The sequence below is a fragment of the Pocillopora verrucosa genome, chromosome 4, assembly GCF_036669915.1.
Source record: "Pocillopora verrucosa isolate sample1 chromosome 4, ASM3666991v2, whole genome shotgun sequence".
Lineage (NCBI taxonomy): Eukaryota > Metazoa > Cnidaria > Anthozoa > Scleractinia > Pocilloporidae > Pocillopora > Pocillopora verrucosa.
Window position 1 is genome coordinate 14,251,990 of NC_089315.1, and position 12,500 is coordinate 14,264,489.

Consider the following 12,500-nt stretch of genomic DNA (forward strand, 5'->3'; position numbering starts at 1 on the left):
AGTGCACGATGTCGAGGCTCATGCGGGGGAATCTGTGATTTCAATATGGCTTTCGTAGGAGGGGCAGAGAGTGAAGTTCAAAAATGGAAAGTTCCTGAGTTGAAATCGTATTTACAGAGCCGTGGAATAACTGTTTCGCAAAAGAGAAAGGAGGAACTAGTAGAATTGGTGGAGAAGGCTCGCGATCTTTCACTGGAACCGATAGACGATTGGGAGAAACCGGAGGATGTGATAGTCAACAAGTTGCAGACGAAAGAAGGTTCGCTCCCCTGTCCTAACACGTTACACTCTGACTGGACTTCCGACTTTTCTGATTTTCCGAACTTCACATACGGTGATATGTACGCTTACTTAATCAATAAGGAGGGTTATGACCACGAGTCTCTCAAGGCATATAAGTCGTTCGAAGGCTACCGCCTGTTCTGGGATGGCCATGTGTTAAAATTGATGAAGAACAAGAACTTGTTCAATGGATACCACTACGTTAAATTTGGAGTAAAGCCAACGGAACGAGAGAAAACGCAAGTCGGACAGAAACCAACTTACGATGGATGGATAATAATTCAGTCAGATGGATCAGTTTACACAGCGCATTGCCCTTGTATAGGAGGGTGTGTATTCTGCTGCCTCGGCTAATATTTGGCCATCTTAAAAAATGAATTTGATTTATGTATGTGTTAAATGATAAATCCAGATTGATCTGTTCAACTGACACAATGTTGAAGTGTTAATGAAAATAATAATTTGCAGCTTTGCGAAATTTTGTACTTCGTTTCCAAATTGTTGAAGACATCTTTATACTATGCCCAAGTGTATGTGATCTCTATGGCTTTCAGAATAATTTCCTTTTATCTAGTATTCAAAACTTTGACTCTGGTCATCACAATATATCTGTTGAAACTTTTCTTAATTCCTAATTTCTTGATCAGGGCTGATGGTGCTTGCCGGCACATTGGTGCCTCGCTTATTGACCTTGAAGCTACACTGAGAGAAAATGTTGTAATAACTTGCACAGGGAGAAAGTGCACTTGGAAACAACGGAAGAGGACTCATGAGGGCATGACAAAAGGATCAGCCATGGATTTTACAAAACCCACACTGAACAAAGAGAAAAAGAAGCGACTAAAACCAAGGTGTGATACTTATGACCCCAGAACTTCATATGATACGAATGTAAATTTGGCTGAGAATTTTAGAAAGCTTGTTGCTGAAACTGTTCCTTCAGCTGTATTACTGCATCTGTTACCTGACCCAGACACATGTAATGGTCAACATCCTCAACTTGATTCAGAAAATGTAAATGACATAAGAGAGGAAAATTCAATTGTTACTACATTTACATTAGATTCTTTATCACCAATGAAACCTTTGCCACCCAGTCTGGATGAGATTAAAGAAAGGGGCAAGGCAATAAAAAGAAAACTTCAGTTTACAGATGATGAAATTGATGCAGTGGAAAAAAAGACAAAACTGCAGAGTGATGCCATTGACTGGTTTCAGTACAGAACAGGAAGAATCACCGCTTCTCATTGTAAACGTATTGCAAGCTTGAAATTAACCACATCTCCAACTAAAGCTTTAAAGGAAGTTTTGAGTTACAACCAAGTGCCTTTAACAGCTGCCATGAAGGAGGGCTTGGCAAAGGAGGATGAAATTGAACAGGCACTAATAAAATACATGAAACAGAATGGACATTCTGATATAAAAGTCGAAAAGTGTGGATTTGTCATTAGCAAGACCCATGGACATATTGGTGCCTCTCCAGATAGAATAATATATGATCAGTCTGAGTCTAGCCCAGGTGTGGTTGAGATGAAATTTCTTCAGGTGAAGTCAGGGGAAACCCTTGAAGATATTTTACTGAAACAGCATATTTGTATAAAAAGAAGCAATGGTATAGCCCTTAATAGAAATCATAAATACTTTTATCAACTACATCAACAAATGTTTGCAACAACGTATCCCTGGGGCATATTTGTTGCTTGTGGCAGGGATGGTGGTATTTATGTTGAGAAAGTGTTGTTTGATCAAGAGTTTTGGTCTCCAGTGCTAGTTAAGCTGGATTCATTTTTTGACTCGGTCATTTTACCAGAACTAGCTTTTCCAAAGGTTAAATATGGTCAGAACCGTACAGTGTTATATAGTACAGATAAATAAATATACATATAATGTAGAAACTCAACTTCCAAATATGAACCTTTCGTGACATTGAGCCTATGTAAATGCATAACTATTCCATTTATACCTAGTATAGTAGCTACTGTAAGGGGTTACATGCTCATTGTTTTTTTTAGTTCGATCAAAAATCATATGATTTATACAGACATAAGAAAATTATTTAGACATTTACTTTGAAACAAGAGGCTTCATTAAGTTACACAGTGCTGCACATACAAACACAGTCTGATCAGCAACTGCAGCAAGGGTGATAGGTATCACACCACGTAAAATTCGGAAACACTTGAGCCGCTGGATTGCTCTTTCCACATGTATGCGAACTGCAGCTATTCTCCTGGTTTTTGTACATGCCTTTGTTGAAAGGGACTTCCCCTTTGCAAAGGGGGGAATGTTTAATGTGGCCTTTTTCTTTGTGACCATATCTCTAATATTGAATCCTCTATCAGCCATCACATCATCTAGAGGTTCCAGCTTGTCTATCAGTCCAGATTTCTGAGTTATATTTCGGTCAGAGACCCCACCAGACCAAAGTTTAGAGACAAATGTGAAGGCTCCAGTGGGTGAAATACCAACCAAGAGTTTGAAAGTGTTATGTGACTTGTAATCACTCCAAGTAATTTTCTGAGCTGAAGGTTGAGTGGACTTCTCTATAAAAAACTCTGTACAGTCAATAATTACACGGGTCCGAGGATACCTACTAAAGCTCTTAGGCATGTGCTTTTGAATTTGAACCTTTGCAGGCCATATTATAAGAACTTCCTTAAATACATGATACAAAAGATTAATCCAAGTTGTAAAAATCTTGGAAACTGAACTTTGTGAAATTGCAAAAATGTCTGCCAGGTGACTCTGTAACAGTCCAAGCCTGAGTCTTATAAGAACCATTAAAAATTCAGAAAATAATGGCATCTGCCTCTTTGGTCCCGGCTTGTTAACATGTTCATCTTCCTGTAATAAAAGTAAAAACGTGCAGTTGAGTTGCTGAAGCAAAATGTTTAGGCAATTATCACATAGTTGGAAATCATAATAACATAATATATCATGTTATAGACCCTATGCATATATTATCATTTTGTTCATATTTAAAAAGCCTCGCTAACGTCGTTTTTGAGACAAAATTTGTAAAGAATATGTTATCCCGATCGAGGTTAGTGAGGCTATTTTGAATACGAACAAAAAAATTCAAAGGTACCCATTTTTGCATAGGGTCTATATTGCTATTTATACCAAACATGAAACATTTTATGCCATAATGTTCATCAAAACAAATGAAAGGAAATATTAACAAGACTGCTGTGTAAACATTTTATGCCATAATGTTCATCAAAACAAATGAAAGGAAATATTAACAAGACTGCTGTGTAATAATATTAAGATACCTGATACGTTTCCCTCTGTCCCTTTTTCTTGTTGTCCCAATATTTCATTGCATTTGCAAATGGTTTCAGAAAGGGAAACAACATCATAAGACAGGCATAGGAGGGCAATCCAGTGTAGAAACACACGGACTTGTTGCTTTTTAGGACGTCGTCTATAAACATTTCTCTCTTCAGTTCTGGTTTATTTTCCAGTTTAGCTTTGGCTGCTTCCATGCAGTCGATATCTTCACAAGTAAGGTCGGTTTGGATACACTTGTCTGCAAGGGATCTTGGATCAGGTGTCTGTTCAGTTTTAATCTCACACTCTTCAGAAAAAATAAAATCCATGTCGCTCGAGCACGCAGTTTCCTGCAGTTGTGATGACAGGCCCAATGGTTCCGGGTTTTCCTTGTTTTTGTCAGTTTTACCTGCTTGTCTCCTTGGTGCAGTCTTGGTTTTGTTTTGTATGCAGCTCAAAGCTCCTCGTCTCCTTTCCTCTGGATCTGTTCGCTTCCGTCGGGTTTTGGGCTGCAAATGAGTCGGGAAACTGAAAATTGTTGGGACAGGATTAAGCTTTGAGGGTCCTAAACCACCTTCGAAGTGTGCTGAACAAATTCTTGTATGTCTTGTGACATTTAAACTGCTTAAACGACAAGCAGCTATCCACCTTTTTCTTCTCTCGTTTTCATTCATTCCGGGTGCGTAAGTCTTCTTTCGGTCGCCGATAGGAAAAGTGTGAAACGTTATTCCTTTGAGTTCTGGATATTTCAGATGGTTTTTTTGTTTTTCAGTGCTGTTGGAGCAGCCATATGCACAGCAGTTATGTTTAACCATGATTTTGCCGTCAAATACTGCGAACCAAAGTGACTTTCTCCGTATTTTTCCAGCTGTGTCAAAGGGTATTTTTAATTTTCCCCCGCATGAGCCTCGCTTTCGCGCGAAACAAAACACTCGTCCCAGACCAGTCCGGGAATACGAATAAGGCCTATTATCTGAGGAAACTGCTGAAAAAAAGCAAGAAAGGCTTGCAAAAAGAAGAGCGAATTATAAAAAAAATTGTCTGAAGAAAGTGCTGATAAAAAGCAAGAAAGGCTTGCAAAAAGGAGAGCGAATTATAAAAAACAAGCCTCTCAGCAACCAGTGAAAGAGAGGCAAGAAAAACTGATTGATTCTCCAATTCATGAGCAAACACAGGCAAAAAGCAATATTGATATGTTTCATAAGTCCAATATCTATAAGGTTTACCAGTGTTCTGTTTGCCAGGAAGCATGGCCCGTAAAGTACAGGCCAAGAATCGCTAATCAATATCAGTGTTCAAGGTGCACCAATGATAAACAACAACCAAAGAAATTTTCAAAAGAGAATGATATGATTCCTTCATTAGTTCCTTCTCAGCTTGCCGGCTTAACACAAGTAGAAGAAATGCTTATTGCACGAGCACTTCCCATTATGCGTGTTTACATAAAGCCTGGTGGGCAACGGGGCTATTCAGGTCACTGTATCAACCTTCCACAGAATGTAGGTGAACTAGCACATTCTCTACCAAGATACCCAAAAGATTTATCTGTTATAGTTGTTAAGATGAAAGGTAAAGACAACAGCTTTAAAGATGTAAGAGTTCGAAGACAAAATGTTGCAGATGCACTGCATTGGCTTATTAATAACAATCCGTATTACAAAGACATAATTATCAACAACGATTCTTTGAACTCATTGCCTTTGCATGGTGTACCACAAGATCTACTTTCAATAGAAACAGAAAATCTTGAAAACAGTGAAGCTAGTGAGCCTGACTTAGGGCCTCAAAACGAAGAAGACATAGTTTATAATGAAAGCACAGAAATGAGCAGTTTTCTACCTATTCCTGAATGTCAACAGCAAGAAGTTCAAGCTATACAACAACAGTTGTGTCACCAGCCTACACCTATGCCTTGGCCAACAGTAGATAATGAGCCATTGAATGAGTATCTAACTCCTTTCTTAGCAACATTAGCTTTCCCTACATTATTTCCTGATGGCAAGGGTGACCATACCAATCCTTCACTTCACAGAGATGTACCTCTTGCAGAAAGAGTTAAGCATCTTTTAAGATTTGGAGAAAATATAGATGGCAAGTGGCTATACCGCTTTGCCAGTCATCCAAGATTTGCTTACTGGGCTTTGAATATGATCCAAAGAAAACGTATTCTGCAGCAAACAGGAATATTTCTCAAACAGAATCCTGGAGAAGCACATCTGACTGTAGAAGAACTGCAACAAATGGCAGCTGACAACGACACAAGTGTTTTCGTATCTAAGTTATCACGCTATCTTAGTAACATAACTGGCTCAAATGCTTATTGGCATAAAGCTAAAGAAGATTTAAAAGCAATAATAAGTCATGTTGGAGCTCCAACATTCTTTTTCACTTTTTCCTCTGCTGACATGCATTGGCCTGACCTACATGCATTATTTAGCAGCTCGTCAAGTGATACCACACCTGAGAGCAAACGGCAGAATGTCATTAACAATCCTCACATCACTGACTGGTTCTTTACACAGCGCTTAGAAAACTTCATTAAACATTGGTTGTATAATTTACTGGATGCTGAGTGGCACTGGTACAGATTTGAGTACCAAGCCAGAGGAAGTATACACTGTCATGGTGTTGCAAAACTTAAAATGACCCAGGATTATGTCAGCTTTCAGAAACTGCTCTTAAAGGCTATTTGGCAGAAGTGTCCCTTGATAAAGGTGAACAATCAGATATTCCAGAACTAAACAAACAGATACTGGAAGGAAAAAAAGCTTCTCAAGCTGTATGTGAATATGTAGACTGGTTATTATCTACATACAATCCACACCCACCAGAGGACGGTTTTTGGATTAAACCCTCCATTCATCCTTGCCAGAGGCAACACAAAGATATTATGAACACTCAACAATCTGGTGATGATTATGTAGACTTACTGAATACAGTACAAAGGCACACTCGTTGCAGTACCAATTATTGTCTTAGAAAGAAACACAATGAAACAAATGTTAAGTGCAGATTTAACTTTCCATTTCAACCTTGCACTAGTACAAAACTAGAATTTGAACCAATTCATACAAAAGATGGAAGTCCCAAATACAAAGCCAAAGTAATAACAAAGCGCAATGATGGTAGGCTAAATGATCATCAGCGCCTCCAACTTCAAGGCTGGAGGGCATACTGTGACATTCAGGTGGTTATTGATTACCATGCATGTGTTGAATACCTTGCCAAATATGCATCTAAAGGAGAACCAAGGTCACCAGTATTAAAACAGGCATTTAATTCTATAATGCACTCTTGCAAAAAACAACAGTAACCCTACAAAACTCATTAAGAAAGTCATCATGAAGTCACTTGGTCAACGTGATTTTTCTGCACAAGAGACAATGCATCATCTTATGTCACTCAAACTGGTAAGCTCATCCTTTAATGTGGTACCAATCAGTTTAAATGGTTCTCGCAGAATCAATACTAATTCTTTTGATGGCAGTCTTGTTACAAATGACTCGCTGCTGGATGTTTATGCAAACCGTGAAAAATACGCCCAAACTTATCCAAATATAGTCATGTTAAATTTTATAACTTTTGCCTCCAAATACAAGCTTGTGAACAAAAAGCTAACAAGTCAACCACAAAACACTGTACCAAGAGTTTTCCCTATTTTTTCTTCTAATCCAAAGGGACCAAATTTTGGCCTTTATTGTAAATATCAGTTGCTTAGATACAAACCTTGGCAGACTACACAGGAAAATGCTTGGGGTGATCAACCAGGTTCTGACGAGATATATATTACTTCATGGAAAGCATTCCTTCAAACACAATTTGCTAAACAGCATGTACCTGATTGGCATGAAAAACTGCAAACTTTAGAAAACTTACCAGAAAATGACACTGATTGTGAAAACATTTCCCAACAACTGCCACAACGGGAAGAGTGGATGCATCTAGCTGATCATATTCCTGGGTCTTTTGTTAACACAACTGAAGAGACAGTTCAGCCTGATTGTAACAATTACAACTGGCAAAATGACAAGTGCAAGTATGAACATCATATTATAGGAGAAATGCCTTCCTGGGTAAAATCTAAAAAAGACACATTTTCAGTTGCATTGCCCCAACAAAATATTGATATTAGTACTTTTAGTGATATGCAAGCACATGCATACAAAATGCACATTCTGAACAAGCTTCTCCAAAAGATCCGTTGTTACTCATTGTGAATGGAGTTGCTGGAACTGGTAAAAGTTATCTGATCAATGCCATTCGAAGCTTACTCGGAACATCTTGTGCAGTGACTGCCACCACTGGCAAAGCTTCCTATAACATAAATGGCTGTACAATCCATTCACTGTTAAAACTTCCAGTTGGTTCAAGAGGCAACAAGGAGTTGAATGGTCAGGCTCTTCTGAGATTGCAGAACAACCTGAAAGGCATCAGTTATATTATAATTGATGAATACTCTATGCTAGGACCATCAATGCTTGGCTGGATTGATAGACGCTGCAGACAAGCAACAGGTATAAGTGATGAAGTTTTTGGTGGACTGTCAATCATATTATTTGGTGATCCTGGTCAACTGCCGCCTGTTGCTGATAAACCATTGTACCATTCTAAACTTACCAGTTCTGTAGGCGGACAAGGTCATTTAGCTTACCAAATGTTTAACGACGTAATTAAACTGTTAGTAAGCCAAAGAGTTCAAGGTACAAATCCAGAACAAAGTCAGTTTAGAAATTTACTCATGCGGCTGCGTACAGGAAATTGTACTGAACAAGACTGGAAACTTGACTAGACAACCTTCCAATACAACAAACTTGACCGAGTTTCAAAATGCCACAAGACTATATTTTAGCAATGAAGAAGTTGCAAGTTACAACTTTGAAAAACTGTCTGCACTTCATAACCCAATAGCACGTGTCAACGCAAGTCATTCAAGTGATTTAGCTAAGAAAGCTAGCCCTGATGAAATGGCAGGACTAGAACCTTGTGTTTTCCTTGCAAAAGGGGCACAAGTAATGCTTACTATGAATTTGTGGACAGATTTTGGGCTTTGCAATGGTGCAACTGGAACTGTAATAGACTTCATTTATGCAGACAATCACCAGCCTCCTGACTTGCCTCAGGCGGTTATTGTGAAATTTGACAACTACAAAGGCCCATCAATTAGCAAGTCCATTCCATCATGCGTTCCTATATGCCCAATCACAGTTACTTCTCAATGTCTTGATGGAATGCATGAGCGACAACAACTGCCGTTAAAACTGGCTTGGGCAATAACAATACACAAGAGCCAAGGTCTAACACTACCAAAAGCATGGATTGACATTGGTCAAACTGAAAAAACTGCAGGCATTTCATATGTGGCAATTAGCCAAGTTAAAACACTCCGTTCTTGCATTATTGAACCAATGACCTTTGAAAGGCTTAAAGGTCTTAGAAAGTCAGCCAATTTGAAATATAGACTTGAAGAAGAAAAGAGACTTGATGAACTTGCACAAGATACATGCAGAAATTTAATTAAAAAATAGAATTTTTCAAATAAATCCTCAAAGAAATTCATGTTTACTTTTGCACTGTTTTACATGTACATATTACTGGGATAGAAGACATTGCAAACGAAATTTGTAAAATAATGATAAAAAAGTTTTAAGGAATAACCATAATCTTTTCTTTTATCAGGAAAAGACCACCAAAAGCCACCTTCCAAGATGAATGACGAGACACAATTGAAATGTAAGTAGGTTCAATAAATTATACTTTGATCAAAAAGCTCTTTATTATTATTGTTTTGATTTATTCACTGCAATACAAAACAGTTAATCCCAAAACTAAAGAAAGCAAATGGAGAGCTTATAATTAAAGAGAGGTTTTATAATTTTCGTTCTTGGAGAAGACAGAGCCTTCCGTGATATGTATGTGAATATGAACAATTTGGTTGGTGCAACTGAGACGTAAGATACATGGCATGATTAGTTCAATCAGGTGTCAGTGCAAGATAAAGTTAGAGGTGGTTCAAGACCATTCCAGTAAGAATTCATATGATAACCAGTGCTATGCCATGACTACAGCTGTATATTGCATTCACATTCGACATATTAACATTCCATAAAACATGCCTACACTTGCATTATATGACATATCCACTGACTTTTCCTGTTTTGTAGCTTCTCAGAGCTCTGAAGTACAAGAAATCTTGGGCTACATCCAAACCATATCTCCTGTGAAGAAGGCCACGTTTTCCCTAACCAAATATTTCAACTGCAATATTCAAAGAAGTGACAGAGTAGTTAGGGCAGTCTGTTTCAACCCAGCAAAGAGACCCTTGCTAGAAAAGTACCAGAAAGGAAGAACAGCTGTCAGATTCCACAACATAACATCTTCCATCAAGGATGACATCGAAAGCATCATCATCCAAAACAACACAACTGTACAACCTGTGGTGGTACCATTTGTCTATCAAGATGCTGCAACATCATCTTCCTTACCAAGTCTCTCATCTTTCAAGAGGTATCAAAAGAGCAATTGGTTTACGTAAAGGCAAAGGTATCCAGCATCACTGCGGTCAAAACGATTAACAGTCGTTATGGCTACGCTCTACAAAGACAAGAAGTCATTCTGGTTGACCACACCACCTCGATAAAACTCATACTCTGGCAGGAACATTGTAACAAACTAGAAGATCAGAAGACCTATGCCTTACAGAATCTAAGACTCAAAGACTCCAATGGATCGCGATATCTCAACACCCCAAAGTCAGAGCAGTTTCTTTTCAAAGAGATCCCATCTTTCACACAAGACTTGGCACAAGTCACAACAGAAATAGAATCACTCACACAGAGGAAAGTGTCAGGTAAAATAATTGGTGTCCAACACGCCTCAAAAAGTCTTTCCTGCACGTCATGCAAAAAGAAGGTTACAGTGAAATCGAATGGAAAGATCGCAAATTGTCAGTCCTGCAAGATGATGATGAGAGTAACTTCTTGTCAACCTCAGTGGTTTTTGAAAGTGCTTTTTCAGAACACTCAAAACATTAATGACAAACTTGCACTTACACTCTTTCATCACGAGGTCGATAAACAGGCTTCATTTTTACCCGATGTTAACCCCAACATCATATCAGAGGAAGACTTCATTTTCCATCTCCTAGACAGTGAATCCAGCTTCTGCATTACTTATGACACTGCCTCTAATAAGCTGATAGAAGTTTCACTTAAGGCTATTTGAGAAATATTATTGAAATGTTGACTTTGGAAATGAGCAGTTTGAACCCTTCAAAAAGCTTCTGCATTACTTATGACACTGCCTCTCATAAGCTGATAGAAGTTCCACTTGAGATGGACTGCGACGACTGCCTCCTCAAAAACCATATGATATAACTAGCCTTTAAAACCTTTTCGCACACAGAGTAAATACAGGTTTCACAATACGCCATAACCCTTTATTTGACAACATACCATAGGCATTTTCATCTATCCCAATAACCAAAAAACAATATTTCCCCTTTGAAATGCCGAACGCACTTCCCTAATCTCCGATTGCTACTAGTTAACTAATATTTTTCTAGCGTTTTTGATTCCACTATTTCAACTTTTTAAATCCTTTTGTCATCCAGATGTTGAATGGCTGTACAAGTCTTGACCCCAAGACAGGAGCAAATGTATATCAGCATCATCAGTCTGTGGCTGACATGAACTCTGCATTTGCAGAATTGATTAATAGAGAGATTGATGAAGATATCCAGAATAGTCCATTTATTGCAATATTAGCCGACGTAAGTGTGGATATCGCTGTATGTAAGAAGTTGGACATTTATATCAGACTTGTGAAGGACAATGAGCCTTGTACTCGATTTGTAGGAAATCGTAATGTGCCAGATGGTAAAGCTGAAACCATATATAATGCACTTATGAATTTCATGGAAGAAAAAAATATCAACTGTGGAACTAAACTTGTGGGATTAGGGAGAGATGGCGCTTCTGTCATGATGGGGCGTCACAGTAGTGTGGGTGTACGACTGAAGTCAGTAGCTCCATTTTTGGTTCATACTCATTGTGTGGCTCATAGTTATGCACTTCACAAGCTGCTAAATCAGTCAAGTTGTTGGATGAATACCAAACACTGTTAACAAACCTTTTTAACTTTTACTCAAACTTAGCTGTAAGGTATAATAAGCTACGTGAAATTCAAAGCATTTTAGAATTGAAACCAGTAACCTTAAAAGTTGCTGCTTCAACTCATTGGCTGTCTTTCCACACTGCTGTTGATGCAATCTACAAGTGTTGACCTGCACTTGTAGACTGTCTGGATCATCAAGCTGCTGAAGATAATAATGAAAACGCTGCAAAAGCCAAAGGATACTTGAAGCAAGTGCAGCAATAAAAATTTGTTGCAGCAACTTGCATGATGAAAGATGTTCTTCCAACATTAACAAAGCTTAGTGTGTTTTTCCAAAAAGAATCTGTTGGTCTTGCATCTGTGCCAGCCATGGTATCATCTACAATTACTACATTGCAGGCCCTTAGAGATGACTTAAATGGCGATCTTGCAAACCTGCCAAGCCTAAAGGAACTTAATCAGGGAGTACTTGCAGATGGTTTGTATCATGAGAAGGAACTTCAGCAGGCAGGTGATAATGCAAGACGATCGTTCATTGCTGCTGGTGACACATTTCTAGCTAATTTAATTCAAAACCTTAACGAGAGGTTCCCAAAGGAGACACTAGACATCTGCAAAGCCCTTGACCTTGTAGTTAACCCTCAATCACTCCCAGAGAGTAGTGTAGCTATAGCAGCTCATGGAGCAGATGCTTTGAACAAGCTTATTGAGCACTATGGTCAGCCAAAGACTACAAGTGGCAACAGTAACATTGATCCACTGATTGACCCAGATGTCACAAGAGCAGACTACCTGCAATTCAAGTTTCTTCTTAACACTCACCGTGTTATGAA

At 38.5% G+C, this 12,500-nt stretch overlaps 2 protein-coding genes across 2 annotated transcripts in view; one reads left to right on the plus strand and one right to left on the minus strand.

The window, feature by feature from the left end:
- Window positions 1–2,272, plus strand: part of LOC131770676 (uncharacterized) — a 2,279-nt gene extending 7 nt beyond the window's left edge. Inside the window, exons 1-2 of the mRNA XM_059086390.2 lie at window positions 1–611; window positions 930–2,272. The exon at window positions 1–611 is cut by the window's left edge and continues 7 nt beyond it. Of these exons, the coding sequence (XP_058942373.1) occupies window positions 46–611; window positions 930–2,157 (1,794 nt within the window). The 5' untranslated portion in view covers window positions 1–45 and the 3' untranslated portion in view covers window positions 2,158–2,272. The remainder of the gene's footprint in view (window positions 612–929) is intronic.
- On the minus strand, window positions 1,614–3,777 carry LOC131775404 (uncharacterized). The gene is made up of 2 exons (XM_059091506.2): window positions 3,558–3,777; window positions 1,614–3,126 (listed from the first exon to the last, which is right to left on the minus strand). The coding sequence occupies exons 1-2, from the start codon at window positions 3,768–3,770 to the stop codon at window positions 2,347–2,349; spliced, it is 993 nt and encodes a 330-aa protein (XP_058947489.2). The 5' UTR covers window positions 3,771–3,777; the 3' UTR covers window positions 1,614–2,346.
- Window positions 3,778–12,500: the final 8,723 nt, after the last annotated feature.